Source organism: Erithacus rubecula (genome assembly GCF_903797595.1).
Source record: "Erithacus rubecula genome assembly, chromosome: 22".
NCBI lineage: Eukaryota > Metazoa > Chordata > Aves > Passeriformes > Muscicapidae > Erithacus > Erithacus rubecula.
The window spans coordinates 5,420,444-5,442,251 of NC_136674.1; the positions used below are offsets into that span (position 1 = coordinate 5,420,444).

The 21,808-nt window shown below is 52.0% G+C and overlaps 2 protein-coding genes across 3 annotated transcripts in view; one reads left to right on the forward strand and one right to left on the reverse strand.

Annotated features, from left to right (window-relative positions):
* The window catches only part of MRPS17 (mitochondrial ribosomal protein S17), a 198,608-nt gene that overhangs the window by 168,200 nt on the left and 8,600 nt on the right, over window positions 1–21,808 (reverse strand). The gene's annotated exons all lie outside the window — the stretch shown is intronic.
* On the forward strand, window positions 867–6,123 carry LOC306811549 (uncharacterized protein). 2 transcript variants are annotated; one of them, XR_013776691.1, is made up of 3 exons: window positions 867–1,007; window positions 1,724–1,951; window positions 2,803–3,036. XR_013776691.1 is itself a non-coding variant. In XM_079325370.1 (3 exons), exon 3 carries the CDS (start codon window positions 5,614–5,616, stop codon window positions 6,070–6,072), a length of 459 nt encoding a protein of 152 aa, XP_079181496.1. In that variant the 5' UTR covers window positions 868–1,007; window positions 1,724–1,960; window positions 5,610–5,613; the 3' UTR covers window positions 6,073–6,123. The 2 variants fall into 2 exon arrangements, 1 of the variants encoding a protein (XP_079181496.1); XM_079325370.1 differs by lacking the exon at window positions 2,803–3,036 and adding an exon at window positions 5,610–6,123 and having other exon boundaries at window positions 868–1,007; window positions 1,724–1,960.

Consider the following 21,808-nt stretch of genomic DNA (forward strand, 5'->3'; position numbering starts at 1 on the left):
GGCTGTCTTAGGTTGCAATACAAGATGTGACCAAAAGTCTGTATTCCATCACCATCTGCTGAAACCAGGTGGGGCAGTGACCCTGATCTCTGTGGGAGATATCCTCTGCTAATGGGCCATCTTTAAACCAGCTGGGGCAATCATCTTTATCTTTCCACAGCCCATCCTCCCTCCAGGAGATATCATCTGCTGCTGGCCCATTCAGTCCCACTGTGTGACTGATAAAATTCCATCATCCCACTGGGAGATGCTCCAGCCAGGCCAGGAGCCAAGCCTTTCCTACCCAGAGAAAAACTGAGATTTTGGACACCAAGGTACCTTCTTTCCACTGGATTCCAGAGGAAAGCCAGACCTTTCCACATCATCCCTGCACCTTCAGAGGAAACTGCACCTTCTCCAGGAGCACTGCTCCAGCTGAACCACATCTGCCACTGCAGGAGGATGCAGCCACCATTGAATGGGACTGCTGCCACCACCCTGACTGACTGACGGGTGTCAGCTTGGATTCTGACTCTGGCAGGGTTTGGGATTGTTCTTTGTAATACTGTATTTCTATTTTAATTTTCCTAGTAAAGAACTGTTATTCCTAATTCCCACATCTTTGCTTGAGAGCTCCTTAATTTCAAAATCATAGTAATTTGGAGGAAGGGGGTTTACATTCTCCGTTTCAAAGAGAAGCTTCTGCCTTTATTGGCAGACACCTGTCCTTCAAACCAGGACACAGGCACAGCTGGAGGTCTGCAACCCCCACCCTCACAAAGCCAGAGCTCAGCAGGGCCATCCCAGCCCTCCATAAAATCCATGTCCCAATGGGAATCACCCACTGCAGGAAGGAATCACCTCCCTCACATCCCAAGGACCAGGAATGCTCTGTCCATGCTTTGTATTGGAAAAACATCTTCAAAGCTCGGGAATGTCTGCATGAAAGGCTCTTGGGGAAGTTGAAAATCCCATTAGGAATTAGCTTGGGATCAAGTAGGATCTCTCAAGTGATTCTGGAAGGCCAGGTCAGTGAGGGAGAAGTGCTTGATGAGCAGAGCCACCCCAGATTTCTTTGAAGAAAAGCACCACATGAAATTTTGATATCACTAAGTATTTAATAGATCTAATTTACAAAGCACTGTTGCTCCCAATTCCCAGAGTGCTAAAAATCATGCAACCTATTTCTTTACAAGTACAACTCCACTTCATTCATGGCCTTTAATGCAGCAAGCTGTTTTACAGCTGCAAAGGATGTTTTAGGACAAGAAGCCAGAGCCCTTTGTGCCTTCAGCATCCAGAGTTCTGGAGCTCTGTGCTGACAGGAGGGACCAGGGTTTTGTCACTCAGCCTGAGAGTGACAAAGCACAAGATGTGAGAGGATCTTGGATCACTCAGGAGTTATCCCAGGCCAAGCAGCTTTTGCTCAGCTCCCTTCCAAATTAAAGGAGTGGTCAAAATGTCCCCAAACCCCCCATTTGCAGTGATCCCACAGCGTGTGGGCATTTTTATGGTGTCACCAGTGCTCAGGTGTCCCTTTGGGGGTGGCTGGGTGCATGGCCATGGGACAGAGGGGACTGTGACACATGTGGGCAGCAGCTGTGACCACTTTGGTGTGCCCAGACCACAGAGCAGCATCCTTGGGGACAGCCACTCCTCCATCAGGGACAGTGCCACCTCCAGCCAACAGGGTAATCCTGGCACCTTCTGCTCCTCAGATCCCTCCCCTTCTGTCCATACCCAGCATCCCAGCAGAGATGAAGCCTCCCTCTGGTGCCACAGCAGGTCAGGCCTCTCTCCTTTGTGACACCAGCCCAGAATTCCGCGTGACAACGGAATGTCCCCAGGCCAGCGCACAGCCCCTGCCAGAATCCCCAAAGCCAGGGTGGATACCATCCAGCTCCTCGTGGAAGTGTTCTGGAGACATTCATCTCCTGTCAGGACCAAACAGAGAAGTATCACCGGGATTTCGGTGAGTCTTGTAAGAACATGGGGTTTTTTTAATAAATATAAATATAAATATGTGAGCAGCTGCTCTGCTCCTGCTGCCTGCAGGGAGGGCAGAGCTGAGAGCACAGGAGGCTCCATCAAACCAGGGACAGAGCTGACTCACACCAGTCATCCATCCCTCCTGCTTCCCTGCACACACATTCCTTGGGGAGCATTTTCCAGGCTGGACCCACCCTCACTGAAACATTTCTTAACCAAAAAAAATTGGATTTTGAAGACCTTGGGTTTATTCCCAGCCACAGCAGCAGCCTCGTGCCCTGTTTGCTCCCTGGAAATTGGTTTAAAAGCCAGATGTTTGCTCAGTGAACTCAACTGGAAGTAACTTGCCTTTGACAAATCTCTTACCTGGCAAGGCTGTGCACCCACAAATGGTTTTTTTACAAGTGCCAGCATGAAAGACACCCAGTTTCAGATTTCTCAGCAGAGTCTCTGAACATTCTATGACAGAGCCAGTTAGAAGAAGGTAATAAGTATTTTAAACAAAACAAAAAAACAAAAAAAAACCCAACAAAAAATCCCCCCAAAAAACAACCAAAAAACCACCACCACAACAACAAAAAGACCCCCAAACAAACAAACAAAAAACACAAAAAAATCCCACAATCCCCCCAAAAACCCAACTGAAAAACACCAAAAAACCAAAATAAAAACCACCCAAGAACTTTTCCTTTCATATCAAATCTTAGGAGGAATTTAAAAATGTATTTCTGTGTGTGCTGGAACACAAGAAGATAAAAGTGAACCTCCTGCTCTTCTCGCTTGGATTTAATTTTGACCAAAGAAAAATTCTTTCCTCATGATTTATTCCCCTAGTTCCCTCTGTTACTGTAAGCCGGGGAAATGGAAAAGAAGAAACAGGAGAAAAAAGAAGAATTAGAGGGAAAAATCTTTTCTTTGGTGTCTGTACTGAGCCTGCTCTTCTTCTGGAGGTTGAAACAAACACCACGTGGAAGGGGAATAATGGGATGACCATGGTGAGGAACCAGTGGAGAAGTCAGGACTCTTTCCGCAGGACTTGCTGCTTCTCTGCTCCCAAGGCAAATTAATTTGTATTTCTTATCCCAGAAGGCAGTGCAGGAGGAGGAATGAAATATCTCCATCCCTGGAGCTGCTGCTGGGCTTTGCCACCTGCCCTGGGCACTGCTGAGCAGCTCCAGGGTGGTGACAAAAACCTGTGGGAGCAAATCCTGATCCTCTCCAGGAGGCAAGGCCAGAACATCACCAAACGAGGCTGGTTGGAATGGTCCCTGCCTCTGTGATTAAGGGAATTCATAAATATTCAATGTTTCTTGGCAGCTGGGAGTGCTTCACTTGTTCCCAGTCTCTCAGGGGGGATGGGGAAGGCAGGATGAGCCTCAGCATTTGTGACACCCTGCAGAGACAATGAGCGGGCAAGGAGAGGCTCCTCCTGGTTTGAATAATTCAGCCTTCCACTGGTCTCTTTAAATGTTTGATGCCTGGGAGCTGAGCTTTGAGATCCTCCTGTGAGGCTCAGGGTTTGGGTGCTCCGTGCTTTCCCTGCTGGTGCTTCCAACAACTTCCCGTGGTGTGGCCAAGTCCAAGAGCACAAATTTCTCCCTTCTCTGTGTGAAATCCTGGTGTTCTCACACTGGGAAATATCAACCATCCCGTTCTGGGCTGTGCTTGGGAGAGGAGAAAAGAGCAGCAACAGTGAGTGAGGATAAAAATGTTTAATTGCATCCTGCTCCTATCAGCCAAAGCTGTAGGAGAAGGGATGGAGCCAGGCACCAACGTGAGCACAGGAATTTGGGTGGGTTTGCAGCAGCCAAACCTTGAGGGAGCCAAGGCCACTGTCCCAGAGCTCTGGGGTGGCACCAGGATCCCCCAGCCCAGTGATCCTCAGTGGTCACTGAGTGGTCCTGAGCCCATCTGAGGGAACATCCCAGCTGCTGCCTCAGCCTGCTGGGACAAGGTCCAGCCCATGGCAGCACCATCCCTCTGTGCCACAGCTGCAGGATGGCACTTTGGCAGGATTTCTGCACAAGCCCCAGGAATTTAAGAGCTCCTGGTGGAGTTGGGATGTTTGCACCTCCTATACTGACCAGATTTTGGCCACTCTCAGAGACAGAACATGGTGCCAGGTGCATTTTGAGGCTGGCCAGGTTGGGAGATGCCAACACCCACACCATTCCTGCTCTCCCAGACACTGGCACGTTGCCACAGGCAGAAACTCAGCGTCCCACAGCTAGAGTTTGCCACCAGCTTTGTTCAGGAGGGACCCTTCAGTTCCATGTGAGATCCTGATCTTGCAAGCCCTTATCCTAAATTATCCATGAAATGTGTGGGCATGAGTTATGCATGAGATGAATTATCCATGGACTGGGTTGGTCGCCTTCTCTCTTTGTCAGCTCTGCAGGTTCCAGCCAGGTATCAAAGCACGGAGTAGGTTGGGATTTCCCCCCTCCCCCCCCAAGAATCTGCATTTTACAAATGTACAAAACCTGGGAAAGAGCTGAAATATTCAGTGGGTGGTGATGGAAGAACACAGAAGGCTGCTGGGACTGCACAGGGTCAGCTTTTCCCCAGAGAGGCAGTTTCAGATCCTAAATCCATTCAGTGGTTGCTCATTCCCCTTGGGATCTCAAGGAAGGATGGAGACAACCTGAGTGCCTCTGACAGCACCCTCCCACACCCAGCCTGGCAAACTGCAGCCTGGGATACAGACACAGCAAAGCCTTAATTTTGGTGAAAAACTGTCCTGGTTTGAAGGACAGGTGTCTGCCAATAAAGGCAGAAGCTTCTCTTTGAAATGGAGAATGTAAACCCTCTCCCTCCAAATTATAATTACAATTTTGAAATTAAGGGGCTCTCAGGCAAAGATATGGGAATTAGGAATAACAGTTCTTTACTAGGAAAATTAAAATAGAAATGCAGTATTACAAAGAATAATCCCAAAACACTGCCAGAGTCAGAATCCAAGCTGACACCTGTCAGTCAGTCAGAGTGGTGGCAGCAGTCCCATTCAATGGTGGCTGCATCCTCCTGCAGTGGCAGATGTGGTTCAGCTGGAGCAGTGCTCCTGGAGAAGGTGCAGTTTTCCTCTGAAGGTGCAGGGATGATGTGGAAAGGTCTGGCTTTCCTCTGGAATCCAGTGGAAAGAAGGTACCTTGGTGTCCAAAATCTCAGTTTTTCTCTGGGTAGGAAAGGCTTGGCTCCTCCCCTGGCTGGAGCATCTCCCAGTGGGATGATGGAATTTTATCAGTCACACAGTGGGACTGAATGGGCCAGCAGCAGATGATATCTCCTGGAGGGAGGATGGGCTGTGGAAAGATAAAGATGACTGCCCCAGCTGGTTTAAAGATGGCCCATTAGCAGAGGATATATCCCACAGAGATCAGGGTCACTGCCCCACCTGGTTTCAGTAGATGGTGATGGAATACAGACTTTTGGTCACATCCTGTATTGCAACCTAAGACAGTATCTCCTGATTTTACTGTGGATGTTTGTGGCAGAATTATGCTGCTGCTCTGGAGGAAACTTGGGCAATTTAGAGAAGGGAGGAGAGAGTGAAGAATCTGCAAACCTGATATTTTTCCAGGGAGGGTTTTCTGACACCCCTCACCCAGCCCCTAACTGTGCTCCATCCCTGCCCAGAGCAGCACCATGTCGGCACCAGCGTTCCCGTGCCCAGCGCGCAGCCTGTCCCTGCCGGAGTGCACGCCCTACCACACCTCCAGGGACATCCGCTACATCTTCCTGGAGAGCTGCAGGAACATCCCTGCGTCCCAGCACCCCCTGGACGGGGCGGGAGCCAGCAGCGTCCCCCCCGGCCCCGCGCCCTGCCACCCTACAGCCCAGCACTACCTCAGCACAGATGAAGACTGCGATTCCTCTCTTCCTCAGCGGCTCCTCGCCTTCTCCACGCGCCTGCGGGTGGAGGCCATGGATGTGAGAGGCTCCCACGACAAGAAGAGGCTGCCGGTGTTCCGCCGGCTCTGCGGGGAGGCCGTGGAGGAGCTGGAGAAGTTTCCTGATGCCCCAGCGGCGCCGGGCAGCGCCAAAGGCTGGAGGATCCCGCTGGCCGGCGGCCGCGCGCCCGACCTGCAGCAAGGCATGAACTGACTCTGAGATAATGTCTGCAAAAAATATAATATTGATGGTGTCCTTCCGTGACACGGTGTGAGCTCAGAGGTGCTGGCAGCCTCTGGTGGGGGATGGGAGGAGGGAATGGGGTGCTGGGGGCTGCCTGGGGTGTCCTTTCTGCTCTCGGGGTGCTGGGGCACATTGCCAGGCAAATCAGCTTCTACATCCAGATCCATCTCTCTCTCACTCAACCCCCTCTCCAGCATTCCTCTCCAAATTCCCATCTCCAAATTCCTCCTCCACATCCTGGGCTGCCACCCACAGCCCCTTCCCTGAGCATCCTCTCCAGCTGCTGAGCTGGAGGAAAATGTGTTGGAAATGAAAAACGGGAGATGGAGGAGAAAGCAAACAGGAGATCTCACGTGAGAATTCCTGGGAGGGAATTTGGGAGATTTTCCACTGCTTAAATCTGGGGAAATAGTGATAATGAGAAGGAACGCCCCTGGAATCAATTAGTAATAAACAGGATTCTGGGGGCTTGGCATCCGTGTCGTTCTTAGATGTGTTCCTGAAAGGAAGTGTTTACATCCCAAGATCCCAGCCCCAGGCTGGCAGGATCTTCTGAATGGGAGTGTGAAACCAGCTCAGCAGAAAAGAGGGAGACACAGTGGAGAGTGCAATGGTTTGGAGCCAAAGAGGGACAGGATTCTGCTCAAGAAAAATGGGATGAGCAGAAAACAGGAGGAAAACCAGATAGGGGGAAAACCAGTCCTGCAGAACCTTGGAAACAGGCAACTATCAGTGAGGGGGGCTTGTAGGAAGAAATGCTGAGCCTGCTGCATATTGGGGACCAAAGAGCAGAAGGCTGTGGGGTCTGCAGGAAGAACAGAAGAAAAAAGAAGAATTTAAACTAAAAGCTGCTGAGGATCCTTTACATTGGGAAGCAACAGTGGCAGAATCCCACAGGAATTGATTGTAGGCCCTGGCTGGAGGGATTCCAAGGGATGTTTGAGTGATTGTCAGACTTTGCTCCTGCAATCCAACAGGCTCATCAAGGCCTGCTCCATGAAAAAGGTTTGAGGATGCTGAGCTATTTCCAGAGAGCAAATTCCCCCCCTGGTTAACTTGGGTGTTGAGTGCTGACATTAAGGCTGACAAATCTCAGGAGAGCTCTGGGAGAAACAGAGGGACCTGGAGACATCCCATAACCATCATTTCTGCCTCCACACACAGGGATTGGAATCAGATTCTTGGAGTCAGACTCTGGCAAGGATAAGGCAGAGGAAAAGGATGGGTTAGGCTGCTGAAAATTAAAGTTGTTTGGGGAAAGAACTCTGCAAGGAGTTTGTAGGTCGTGCTGGAGCCTGAGTTTAGATCTCTGCAGTCAGACTGGGACTGAGTCATCATGGAGACTTTAATTTTTGAGGCACAGATTGCAGAGCAAATGTTGCTTATTGCAGGCACCACTTATTCCTGAGCACGATAATAAACAGACTTTGTCTCCAAATGGTTACTGATCCAGGACGACACGAGGCTATTTTAGTAGGATTTCAGGGGATGTGAAGACATTACAGAAGAGGTTGACCTAGAAAATAAACATGGGACCAGTGATCAGAAGTTGATGCCATTTCAATGAAATGGAAAGAGATGTTAAAGCAGGTCAGGGGCTATTTGGAATGAATTAGCACATTAAATTACCAAGGTGGCAACCAGGACTTTTCCTGCATCCAACAAACTGGGAGTGGGACCATATGCCTGGAGTTTAGCAAACACAGCTCCCACGCTCAGGGAAATGGGGCAGAGCAAACCTGACAGCTAAAGAGCCTTTCTCCTGACCTCAGGAGTTCGCTTCCATTTCCAGCCACTTTTGGAGGAGAGCACACAACAGAGTCTAAAATAATAATTTCTTATAAAGGATGGGTCATGTGCTGTTCAAACACATCCCCCAATGCACACAAGGCCACACTCTGCAGTGAGAAGCCAAAAATGAGACAGGGACTGAAGGAGCTGCCAAAATTTCTTCCCCTGAGAAGCCCAGGAGCAAAAATCACCTTGGGAGAGCTGGTGACAGGAACTCAGGGCTGCTGCTTCTGGGCTGGAAATGAGATTTCTCTGGTAGAGCTTGAACTCATCAATGCAAACCTGGGGACACTGATGGCACCCTGCTTGGAAAAGGGGACCAGCAACCTGGGACAGATAATCCATGTGGATTCCAGCAGTACAAGTTCCTCAAACAGTGGCCCAGGGACTCATCTCTGTGGCATCTCTGTTGATGGATTTGGCACAAAGAGACAGATTGGCTTTAGGAAAATTGCTGATTCCCCAAAGCTGAAGGGAATCTATTTCTCCTGTGGGAGGAATTGGGTGACCTTGAGGAGCAGCAGTTGCAGAGAATCTCCTGTGAAAAGAACTTCTGCTCTGAGTTGGGAGCTCAGACACTGGAAACAAGGAAGGGAAAGGCAGGGATGAACCTGCCTCTCATAAACCTCTGGTGTCATGTGGCTCTGGAAAAGGCAAATCCAGAGCAGAAGGTGTCAGGGAGAATGTTCCCTTTAGAGAAAATCTGTGTTTGGAGTTCTGAACCAACCAACTCCACAGATTTTGGCTGAAAGCAGCACAGGTGGGACAATGGTGGGGTGAAGATCCTTCCCTGAGGATCTGCAAGGGTTTGGCACAAGTGGAGTGCAAGGGGAAGGGATGGAGCTGCTGCCTGGACAGGGAGCTGAGAGAGGAGCAATGGGAGAAAGAGGGGAAAGAGTTCATTGGGGTTGGCTGTGGAAGAATGGAGATAAAAGGACATCCTTCAGATGGAATTGGAGGATCCTTCACCACCAAAAGAGCAAATATGTGACACACTCTGCAATTCCAAGGAGCAGGGGATGAGGAGCTGAGTTAGAAGCCAGATCTGTTCAGGGAGGGGAGGGTGTTTTGTCTTACTGAAGAGAATTTCAGGTCGATGACCAGGAGGTCCTGAGCTGCAAGATGCCTTTTTTATGGCCATGCTTTCATTGGGGGTGGATATTTGGGGTGTGCTCCCCCTCTGTGCTCTACAACTGCCTTGAAATCTGCTCAGGATTCTGGATTTGCTCTTCCTGAAGGGCAGGTCAGCTACTGAGCTCTTGCAAACTGCAAAAGGCATCCTTTCTTTTTTTCCCATGATCAAAACTGGAGATCTGTTATTCCACCAGCAGGCTGGCCCAGCTCTGCCTCTGCCAAAATCCTTCAGAGCCAGCAGAGAGAGAGTTTCATCCTCTCAGCCCCAGCTTTGCAGCTTCCCTGCCTTCCCAGTGATCTGCATGCAAACCCCTCTCCCTCCTGCTATTCCCCCAAGACTCCCAGCCCTGCCAGGTCTCCTGGTGTGTGTGAAGAGCAATCAGTGCCTCACCTCCCCTAATTGGAGCTGAGCCTCCTGAGCTGCCAGATGAATTTGATCCCTGCTGCTGTGCATGGCAGGGATGAGCCAGGGGCTGAACTCTGCTGGAAGCAGCTGCTTGAGGAAGGTTTTACAGCCCAGAGATCAGGGCAGATCCCAGGCACTGCTGCAGGACACAGCACACACACCTCCCCAGCCCTCCGAGGGGAAAACTCTGTCCAACTCCTTCTAAATTAAATCACTGATTGCCCAAAAGCTCTTTTATTCCTCCCCCTGTGGCCCTGGTGGGAATGCAGGGAGGTGCAGGGGGTTTAACCCTTCCATTGCTGCTCCAGGCCACACACAGGCAGCCAGAGAAAATCCAAATTTCAGGAATGAGCAGAGCAAGGGGAGGGAAGGCACCTTCAGATTTCTGCCCCTTAGGTTTGCAGGTGAAACCACCTCTCAGGGAGCATTTAGAGGCCAAACCACATGAAAGGAATGAGAAGATTTGTCTTCACAAACAAGCTGTAGTTCTGCTGATAAATAAAGTTTGATACTGAGAGGTGAAAGAAGCAATGGAGGGAACCATAAATTCCATAGGAATTCCACTGATTGACACAAGGAAAAGGGAAGGATTTACATTAGAAGGGGTTTTAGGTATAAGGGTTTTGGGAAGTCTGTGCCTCTCAAGTACCTCAGCCAGTGGGGAAAGAGAGAGGGAAATGCAGCTGGAAATGAGGATAAAATGAGGCTGTGTCCTCCAAAACTTGGAGAGACCCCAGGGGAATGCCCCATGGCCTTTCCCTTTATTCAAATAAAGTCACAGGACTCCTCTGCCTCCTTTTTGGACACAAACCTCTGGTGTTTGAGGATTGATTTTCCTGACACACACATTGTGCAAACCCAGCAGAGATGCACAAGTGCCCCTTCTACAAGGCAGGGGAAGGCAAATCCCTGCTCTGCAGGCAGCAGCATCCCTTTGGAATGAGGCTGGGTCTGGAGCAGGGCTGGGATGCAAACAAGGGGGGCAGAGCCATCCCCACAGGCACCATCACACCCACACACTGCAGGGTGCAAACCCACCTTGGGCTGTGACACAGCAAACTGCTGCCCTGTGATTGTCCCCATGAAGATGAGTTTGAGGGTGAATTACCAAGCAGCCTGCAGGAGCAGTGACTCCACCTCACATGGCAGCAGAACCAACAACCCCCTTGGGACAGTCAGGAACAAATGAACTGATCACCCGGGGTGTGTGTGCCTGGGAACACAAAGCTGAGCGTTTGCAATTTGTGAGGAGGTGTTTGGGGATCCAGGCTGGGGCAGAGCTCAACTGAGGCACAGCCAGGTCACAGCAAAATTGCCAAGTCCTGCCTGAAGATGAGAATAGGAAGACCCAAGAATGAAAGAAGATCAGGGCTGGAAAGGCAGAGGGAGGAAAAAAAAATGTGGGCTGAAATGAGAGAGAAGGAGAAAAAAAAATTAACAGCTTTCTTTATTCCTTTTCATTTATAGACAATATTACAGTTCTGCACAGAAGGACTAATTTAGGCCTCTGCACAGCCCCAGTGACCCTTCCTAATAGAAACCATTTAAATCTTTAAACAATTTACATGAAAATGTAACTTTGCTGTGAATATATTTCTCCCCCCTCCTGCTCCCATCACGAGTGCAATCCTTCAAACCTCTGACAGCTTCCATTATCTCTTAATGAAGTGAGAGCATCTTTCTTAGGAGCAGTGCAGGCCCCGAGGTTAATCAGAGAAACGAGGTCCACAAATAAAAATCAGGGGAGGGACAAGAAAAAGGCAAAGCAAAACATTTAAAAGGGCTCAAAGGGGGCAGCTCCACCACCCAAAGATTTAATTCCAGGAGGGCACATCCTCCTTGAGAGCCTGAAACTCCATCCTTCCAGCCCAGGGGAAACTTCCCTTGTTCCTCTGTGCCAGGATAAGGGTGGGGAAAGGCAGGCAGGGACCTCACCCAGAGGTGATAATAAATAAATGTAAAGGACTGGGAATGAGGAAAGAAAGGCTGAAAAAAGATTGAGCTGCCAGGAGTATGGAAAAGGGGATCAAAAATCAGGAATGTCTCAGGGGATTCAAAGCAGAGGGACTGCTGAGTTGAAGAGGAAGGAGATGAAAGCAGAAAGCAACAGCAGAGAAAAATAAATAGTTATTTCCAGAAAAAGCAATAAAATTCTGGGCCAGGAGGAAAAAAAAGCCCACCCAGAGTTTACAATTCTGGTTGTTGAAGCTGTTTAAGTGAAGCAAACAGGAAAGGGAAGTACAAAGCCCAAAAATAAGGAGCTGAGGGATGCAGGGAGCTCTTCTTTCAGCAACAGTTTGTTCTCTGTGCTGTTCTCCAGCAGCTGCTGTGGGATGGGGGCATCAAAGCACAGCTCAGCATCTCTGAACAAGAATCACTCCAAGTTCAGTAATGAACTGATAGCCAGCAAATTGCTCCAGGCCACAGACCCATGAGCCCTTGGCCAGAATTGGAGAGTGTTTCAGCCTTAGCTAAACTCAAAACCCATCTACTGCTGCCAAATAAACCTGAATCTGAGAATGCTTGTGTGGAAATTTGCCATCCTGGGGATGGAGAAAGCCTCTGAAGAGAAAGAGCAAACTTTCTCTGAAGAGGAGTTTTCCCTGTCCTACATCCCTGTGCTGGTTTTTCCTTTTAAACTTTTTTGCTCCCCACTGCCCTGCAGGCAGGAAGGCAGGGACACACAGGGATGAGCAGGGACACACAGGGATGAGCAGGGACACACAGGGATGTGAGCAGGGACACACAGGGATGTGAGCAGGGACACACAGGGATGTGAGCAGGGACACACAGAGATGAGCAGGGACACACAGGGATGTGAGCAGGGACACACAGGGATGTGAGCAGGGACACACAGGGATGTGAGCAGGGACACACAGGGATGAGCAGGGACACAGGGATGTGAGCAGGGACACACAGGGATGAGCAGGGACACACAGGGATGAGCAGGGATGAGTAGGGACACAGGGATGAGCAGGGACACACAGGGATGTGAGCAGGGACACACAGGGATGAGCAGAGACACAGGGATGTGAACAGGGACACACAGGGATGTGAGCAGAGACACACAGGGATGAGCAGGGACACAGGGATGTGAGCAGGGACACACAGGGATGAGCAGGGATGTGAGCAGGGACACAGGGATGTGAGCAGGGACACAGGGATGAGCAGAGACACACAGGGATGTGAGCAGGGACACACAGGGATGAGCAGAGACACAGGGATGTGAACAGGGACACACAGGGATGTGAGCTGTCCAAATTTGGCATTGCAATCCCAGAGCAAGCACCAGGAACGTGCCCTGCTCCTGTGCAGATGAGGCAGGACAGGGGCAGGGAGGGGTGAAAGCTCCTGTGGGAGTCAGAGCTGCCTGACCCACAGCCCCCAGCACCTCAAGGAGCTGCAGCTCAGCCTGGCCATCCCAAATCCAGCTGTAAAGCCACATCCCCCAGGTGATGCCAGCTTTCCTGGCTGACAACTGCCGCAGACAGGCATCAATCAAACCTGAATGAATTCAAATCACTCCTCATTTGGGCAGGGAAAGCTTTGTTTGGTTGATTGATTTAAACAGGAGCTGAGCTCTGCACCCTGGGGTTGCTGGAGCCTGGCAGGGCACTGAGGGTTTGTGCTGGCCCAGCTGAGCTGGGCTTTGCAAGGCACAGATCCACCAGCCCCAGCAAAGGGAGGGAATGGATGGAACTGCAGCTTGGCATCACTCAGTGTGTGCCAGGGCTCAGTGCCACCCTCTGCCTGGTGACAGTGTCCCCTCCCCAGACTGACATTTCTGCCCTGCCTCCAGCCCACTCTGGACACAGCAGGGCTGTCCCCCCTGTCCAGGGTGAGCAATCCACCATGGCTGTGATGCCTTAAGTTTCAGCTTTCATATTTTCCAGACTCTGTGCTGCACTAGTGTGTAACTCTGAACTCCATATCAAGTGTTAGCAAGTTCTCCTCCCAGCTCAGTCACACAAAACAATCCTTTTGCAGCCCCAAACCAAGGATGCTGCTGCAGCTTCAGCCCCCAAAAAGAGTGCAAACAGCAGAATTGAGGAGAGAATCTGGGAGGATTGGACTGTAGAACCTGGAGCTGGGATTGGACAATGAACCCCAATGTGTAAATGGATAAAAACTCTTTTAAAAATGTGAAAACTCGTGACATCTTGGGTGAAGCACGGCCTTGTGCTGCCCAAAGTGAATCCTTTGAAGGCCTTTTAATAAATCCCTGCTTTATTCCTTTGACTCTGTCCAGCCTCTCCAGGCATCAGCTGATGGGTCCCAGCCCTGCCCTGCAGCAGCAGAGGAGCCACACTCTTCCTCCTCTGCCATCCCAGCTTCTCACCCTTCCTGCCAGCATGGAGAGGCACACACAGCCCTGCTTTGGTGCAGGAGAGCAGCCTGAGTGCCACAGCCCTGCAGCAGCTCCAAACTGAGCTTTCAGCCCTTCCCCTCACCCCAGAGTTAACCCCATCCCTTCAATCCAGGGCTGGAGCACAGGGAAAAGGATCGATGGGGTTTGTCCCCCTCCCAGCACAGATCACATCACACCATTAACTGTGAGCTGAGTGCCCCGCAGCCAAGGAATAATGGCCCTGGAGAGTGCATTACACAGCACTCACTGGGCTGCACTGGGCAGCAGCAATGGGCATTTCCATCCCCTGCAGCTCTGGGAAAAGCAGGGAGCTGCTGACAGGAGCAGGGGGTGGGGGCTCCTCATTCTCTGTTTGTGGATTTAAACTCCATTTCCCCTCCTGCCTTTGGGGGAGCTGCAGCCTGCCCAGCTCTGATGGAGGAAATGTCATGATATGTCCCTGAAAAAAAAACAAAACAAAACAAACCCCAAACAAACTTCATTTTATGACTTTTAAAGGCTGAGGGAAAAAACTCAACGTGATGAGAAAATCAGCAGCCAGCAGCACCTCATGGGTGCTCACCTTCAGGCTGGGGTGAGGAGGGGTGAACAGACAGAGCAGGGACAGGTTCAGAGCTGAGCCAGGGCTGCAGGAAGAGGTGGCTTGGAGAAAATCTTTTTTTCTGGCAGTGCTTGTGAGAAGGAGCCTCTTTGGCCAAAGCAGGCAGGACAAGCACTCAATCCCTGAGAAGGATTTGTGGCTCCCCAGGGTATCCCACTGCTCCTGGGCTGGAGCCATCCCTCCCTGGAACTGCAGGGGGTGGGAAAACCCAGCCAACAACCAACAGCTCCAGAGGGGTCAGTGTCATCCTGCCCTGGTGCCAGGAGCTGCCTCTGGAGGATGGAGCTGCTCCCAGAGAGATGGAGCTGCTCCCAGAGGGATGGAGCTGCCTCTGGAGGATGGAGCTGCTCCCAGAGAGATGCAGCTGCTCCTAAAGGAATGGAGCTGCTCCCTGGGTGATGGAGCTGCTCCTGGAGGGATGGAGCTGCTCCCAGAGGGATGGAGCTGCTCCCCGGAGGGATGGAGCTGCTCTTGGAGGGATGGAGCTGCTCCCAGAGGGATGGAGCTGCCTCTGGAGGATGGAGCTGCTCCCAGAGAGATGCAGCTGCTCCTAAAGGGATGGAGCTGCTCCCTGGGTGATGGAGCTGCTCCTGGAGGGATGGAGCTGCTCCCAGAGGGATGGAGCTGTTCCCCGGAGGGATGGAGCTGCTCTTGGAGGGATGGAGCTGCTCCCTGAGGGATGGAGCTGCTCTCTGGAGGGATGGAGTTGCTCTCAGAGGGATGGAGCTGCTCTCTGGAGGGATGGAGCTGCTCCTGAAGGGATGGAGCTGCTCCTGGAGGGATGGAGCTGCTCCTGAAGGGATGGAGCTGCTCCTGAAGGGATGGAGCTGCTCTCTGGAGGGATGGAGCTGCTCTCAGAGGGATGGAGCTGCTCTCTGAGGATGGAGCTGCTCTCAGAGGATGTAGCTGCTCTCTGAGGATGGAGCTGCTCTCCCAAAACTCATCCTTCCGACTCCACGGCCACGAGTGCCTGGGAAATGGGATGCTACTGACACCCAGTGGCTCCCAGCATCCTGCACATGGGGACTGCACCCTGGGCTGGGGCAGGGGACATGGTCCTGCTGTCCCTTTTTTGGGGACATGGCCCTGCTGTCCCTTTCTTGGGGATGTGGCCCTGCTGTCCCTCCTTGGGGACTCCTCTGTGCTGGAGTGTTGGAGCCCCGTGCTGGTGGCACCACGGGCTGGTGGCACAGCCAGCAGTGACATCCCTGGCAGCTCCAGGCAGGGAAATGGGACACAGGGGAGGAGCAGGGACATTCCAGAGGGTGCTGGGCCCGTGTATAGGTCAGCAGGCTCTGCCTGGTGTGGGGAGACATGGTGGGAGATGCTGTGACCCCCAGCACAGCACAACCACCCTGCAAACAGGGTTATTTTGTTCAAACAGTGATTAATAAATGGCACAGAGAGGCTGGAGGAGGACAGAGCGGGGGGCTGTGTGCTCTGAGATGTTCTGACCACATGCCCCTGGTCAGCTCTGACCACAAGCACTGCAGGGATGGAGGCTGGAATTTTGGGATGGAGCTGCCCTGTGCTACCTCCCCTCACAAACATTCTGACCCCAGGCCAAGCAGCAGGTTGGAGCTGGAAGTGGATTTAGCTAAGTCAGGAAAGCCCATCCACATTCCAGAAGAAGCCCATCTACACAGGGAATTATTTAAGAGCAGCAGCAGAGCTTTTCCATCCCCTCTGCGTGTCATTTCAGCTCCAAAATCCAGCAAAGCAACCAAACAGCGTGGAAAAATAACAACAAACTGCCTGCTTTTGTCATCCCACAGTGCAGAGCCAGAGAGGATGCAGCCTCTGACCTGAGGAACAGCAGCAGATAGGATGGACACAGACCAGAATAAAAAAGGCTTCAGGAGCAACACTTCACAGCTGAGAAAAACACATTTTCCTGTGGCCCTCCACACTGAGCTCTTGTTTTTGCTACAGACAGCACCCAGAGGCTGCTGAAACAGAAATGCATTTTTAATTATTTGTTGTTATCAATTGCTTTGCAGATAGAAGCTGCTGATAACAGAAACTCCTTGCAGGGGGCTTAGAGGAGCTCACTGGGCCATGTGTGAGCAGCATGAAGGGCAGAATTTACCTGAGAAAGGCCATCCCAGGATGGAGCAGCCATCCCTGCAGGATCACAGGGAGAGGGGCTGCTTCCCCTGCAAGTGTCTAAATCAAATTGTGGGTGGGGACAGAGAAGCAGAAGCACAAATGGAAATCTGGGTGGTCAAAGCACACGGTGCAGAGATTTGGTTCGTCATCCTCCTTCCTGCTTGCAGGATCAGGAAACACTGCTTGGGGATCAGGCACCAAATCTGGGCTACAAATCAGGCAAAATCTGGGAGATTATCCCTTTTCCAGGCCCTCACTGTCTCCTCTAACCAAGAGAGTTGGGGACAGGGGAAGCTCTGGGGTGCCCAGAGAGTGCAGGGGAATGCAGAGGCTGAATTAAACCTGCATTGCTCAGCCCAAATGAGCCTCGTTGGCACCCCCTCACAGCACAGGCATCCAGCTCCGGATGCAAATGGACTAATCAGCATCGACCATGATCATTACTGGGCAGGGCTGGCTGATCGATGGCTCCTCAGCAGGGGCAGTCGGGTGCAGTCACTGCAGGAGCCTCCTGTCCCTCCCAGGGACCCCTGTGCACTGCCTGGGACAGATGGAGAACAAAGGGCTCTGCTTCTACCCCAAAATGTGATCACTGCTTGTGTGGCAGCAGCAGCGACCTGAGCAGAGCAGGTTCCTTCGGGGCAGGAAAGGAAATTGTTCATATTCTTGTCCTTGTTACTGTCCCTATTGCTGTTCCTATTGCTGTCCCTACTGCTGTCCCTATTTCTGTTCCTATCGCTGTCCTTGTTGCTGTCCCTACTGCTGTCCCTATTTCTGTTCCTATCGCTGTCCTTGTTGCTGTCCCTATTGCTGTCCCTGTTGCTGTTCCTGTTGCTGTCCCTGTTGCTGTTCCTATTGCTGTCCCTGTTACTCTCCCAGCTGCTGTCCCTATTGTTGTCCCTGTTACTGTCCCTATTGCTATCCCTATTGCTGTTCCTATTACTGTCCCTATTGCTGTTCCTATTGCTGTCCCTGTTGCTGTCTCTTTTGCTGTCCCAGTTGCTGTCCCTTGGCACTCAAGGAGGTGCCTGTGCCACCCTCAGCAGTGCCCTATAAGAGGAGGAATCCTCTCTGCTCCCAGCTGGTGTCCCATGCACGCCTCCCTCTCCCTGCTCAAGGAGCCCCTTTTCCCCCAGGGCTGGACACAGATGCTGAGCTGAGCTCCCAGCCAGGTCTGTCTCCCTCCTCCAGCTCTGTGTATGATCAGCTCTTCCCACACTTCCTCAAAAGCCTTTTTCCCCTGTGTGTTTTGCTCCTGCCAGCACCACACAGCTCCTTGCTCCCGTTTATTCTGCACAAATTGTTTTTCCCTCGCGCGTTGTCTGGAGAGCGCCGAGGGAGCAGCGGGGGGATCACAGCCCCCTTCTCATCTCACATCTCATCCAGAGCTGGCAACAAAACAGCCAGAGGTGGCTTTTCCCAGCCTGAGGATCCTTTGGAGTGTGCAAGGACTCTGCTGCCCCAGGGATGGAAAGTCCTGTGGGGCTGGGGGAGAGGCAGCAATGAACACACGAGTGGTGCTGAGCAGCAGAGCTCAGCTCCCTGTTTTCTGCTCCCCCTTCCCTGCTGGCAGTGAGGAATGTCTGGGGGCAGAGTACAGAGGCTCACAAAAGAGCAGTGGCAGCAAGATTGGAGTGAAGATCCTGGAGATCCTGCCTGGCTGTGATGCCTTTTCCTTGCTCCTAACATTAAGAGCCAGGCACAGTTAAGGGATAGAGGGTTTTCATCTCAGTATTTAATAAGGATCCCTGTGGTGCAGCACTTGGCCAAGGTGGGATGTGCTGAAGTGCACACCCACGGTAGATCACATATACAATTTTATAGACCTTGCAAATTAGCATATCTAACAAAGATGCCCTAATGAGAGGCTTGAATGAATAGCCTGATATCCTCCCTGTGCTCAGTTATCAGACTGAAGGAATTACAAGTATGCATGCTAAGGGCACTGAGGATACATAAAATCTGGATAAAAGAAAAGGCAAAAATTCCTCATGGCATCAGCTGCAAAAAAACAGAGGAAAAAGACTTTGTGCACCCACACATGGGTCCTGAACTCTCCTTATGGGAAAACACAGGATCAGCCTCACAACCAAAACTTGCACATTGATTACAGTGATTACAAACCCTTTACAAATTACAAACCCTTTATTTCCTTCCCTTGGCCCACCCAGCACAGGGGCTGTCCCCTCCTGGCTGTGCTGGGTGGATTTGGACCCCTGAAGGGCAGGAGCAGCTCTGGCTCAGGCTGGCACAGCCTGGGGCACAGCAAGGCAGTCTGGCCAAGGCTGATGAAGTCATGGATAACTCCAGCCAGGTCCTTGTCTGCCAGGATGAGGCAGAATCTCCTTGCCAGTGAGGGCTGACAGAGGACATCATTCAGGGCCCTTCCTCCCCGTGTGACAGGAATCCAGGAGCACAGCACCATCCAGGCCAGCTTTTGTCCACATGAACTTCTGACCCACAAGAGGCTTTTCTAAGGGGAAGCTGCAAACCCTCCAAAATGCTCTTTTTCCAGATCCTCTGCTGCCCTGCTTGGCTCTGTGGAGCTGTCACCCATCCAGACTGTTCCTGCCTGAGCATCCCCTTAACCCTGAGGCCTGGGGGATGGACTTGGGGGCCTTTGTGTCCCCACAGAGAGCTGGCCCTGCCCAGTGTGTACCCTGGCCTCTCTCCCAGGTGAGCCTGCCCACTCCAGAAGGATACAGGGAGTGCCTGTGACCTCCTGGCAGAGGGTCTGTCCATGGCACTCAGCCTCACTCATGCTGTGGTGTGGATCCAGCTGCCAAGAGGGCTGGGAGACTGGCTGCAGTCAGGGGAGGCTGTAGCTGGCTTTGGAATGACATTTGAGCCCCTGATTTCTGGGCCCTGCACAATTCATGACTTGCCAAATAAACACAAGATGTGTCACAGCCCAGCCAAACTGTGCTCCTGTAAATCCCCATCCCTGCCTCAGAAAAGGCAGGAGGGTGTCAGAATGCACTGCTGAGCTTGGCCTGCTCCTTGATCATGCTCTGGGGCACAGGGGTGATGGGGATCTGCCTGTTCTGGGGCTGCAGCACGGATGTGGGAGCCACCAGGGATTTCTGAAGGAAGAGGGGCTGTGCAGGGTGCCTGGTGCTCTCCTGTGCCCTGCTCTGAGCTGGAAGCTGACAGAACTCCTCACACAGGACAGTTTGCATCTCTGCTGTCCCCAGAGCCCTGGAGAGTTCTCCTTGCTGTGCTGGCCAAAGGGAAGAGCCTTCCTTGAAGAGGGAATGACCCCAGGGGTAACCAGGCAGCACAGGGCACTGCCTCTCTCTGAGATTGAAAACAGGAAAGGAAAAGGTGGGAGCCTCTGCAGACATCCCAGCAGTCAAATATCTGAGCCACCAGGAGCAGCTGTGCAGCAAAGGCAGAAAAACTCTCGTGTGTAAACTTGATTGAGACAAAATTCCCCTTTGGGGTTCCTTGGCTGGGAGCATCTCCTGGCTGAGCTTCCATCCCAGGCTGTCCCAGCAGCAGAGCCTGCTCGGGTCCCTGTGGTGCCATCAGTGTCCCTGCTGAGGCAGCAGCCACCCCCAGCCTGGCTCTGCCACTTCATCTGCCACACTGAGTGCCTTTAATGAATGAATTAATTTTGTTCTCAACTGGGTGCGACACGCATTCAACAGGCAGAAAACAAACATTTCCCTTTCCTAATTTCTCGCGTCCCTTTTGATTTGTCATACACAGGGACAGGCTCTCCATAATTCCCCACCAACTGGGCCCTGGATATTGCAGCAGCACTGAGATAAACAAGCTCCCATCAGCAGCTGAGATCGTGCCCTGTGTTTGTTCCCATCCACGCCTCTGGCCCCGTGTGGAGCTGGTGCTGCTCAGGAGCCCAGAACTGATATTGCATCTCTGTCCCGGGTCAGCAGGACTCCAGACAGCCACCTCCCTTCCTCTGCCAGCACAGCCTTGCCTAAATTGCCATCTGTAAGAGTCAGTCTGAAGCTTCTCTGATCTGCCTCACGACCATCATCACAGACTGAGACCCTGGACCCACCAGTCCCTCTGGACCTGAGTTCTGGTCTGGCCGAGGGGGATGCTGGCCAAGGGCTGTAGCTGTGCCTGGTGCTTGCCCAGGGCTGTGGCTGTGCCTGGTGCTGGCCCAGGGCTGTGGCTGTGCCTGGTGCTGGCCCAGGGCTGTGGCTGTGCCTGGTGTTTGTCCAGGGCTGTGGCTGTGCCTGGTGCTTGCCCAGGGCTGTGGCTGTGCCTGGTGCTGGCCAAGGGCTGTGGCTGTGCCTGGTGCTGCCCAGGGCTGTAGCTGTGCCTGGTGCTTGCCCAGGGCTGTGGCTGTGCCTGGTGTTTGTCCAGGGCTGTGGCTGTGCCTGGTGCTGGCCAAGGGCTGTGGCTGTGCCTGGTGCTTGCCCAGGGCTGTAGCTGTGCCTGGTGCTTGCCCAGGGCTGTAGCTGTGCCTGGTGCTGGCCCAGGGCTGTGGCTGTGCCTGGTGCTGTCATGGTGCTGCTCTCAGCAGGTGCTGCTCATAGTGCCCTGTTCCATCACCTGTTACATGGAGCAATGATCTCTACATACAACAGTCCTTAAATCTCCCCACCTTTTGGCCAGAGGCCACTCACTTTGGAAAAGGACTATAAAAAGTGACTTTCCTAAAGAGACTCTGAGATCTCTTTCTCCCCAATGGATTGAAGACATGTCTATCATGGGATGACCAGGAGGATGTGTCCCTTCTGTTGGTAGCTGTATCCCATCCTTTCTCTCTCCCCTTTTCACTTGGTTTCCTTTACCTCTCTCTCTTTCTCTTCCTTCTATCACAAAACTGAATTTTACACACAATAAACTGCATTGCTGCTTGCTGCTGAACAACCTGAGTCTCTTACTTTTTGTCTTTTGCACCCTGGGGTCAAACAAACCATCACGACTCCCACTGGGGCTGAGCAGATGGTGACACACGGGTCACCACGACCCAGGACAGCCACCTGCCCTCCTCTGCCAGCACAGCCTGGGCTAAATTGCCATCTGAGATGAGCCCTGCCTGGTTTGGGTATCACTAAGATCAAATCTGAGATCTCAGCTGTGGTCACCACTGTTTCAAAAATCATTTGTCACTACAGGTATTTTGTAGAAAGCAGAGCAGCAGTGGTTAAGTGTGAGAATTCATTTCCTCACACCGTTGACAATTATTGGAGGACTGAGCAGATTTCCAGCCCCAGAATTAGCACTTGCAATCCCTCTCATAATGAGAGGCCACAGGCAGCCAGGAACAATCTCTCACCAAACTGTCCCGAGCACAAAGCTGCTCTGGGAAGCAAGA

Bases quoted from the DNA above. Each gene is read 5' to 3' on its own strand.
- LOC306811549 (XM_079325370.1), top strand. From the start codon at position 5,614: ATGTCGGCACCAGCGTTCCCGTGCCCAGCGCGCAGCCTGTCCCTGCCG.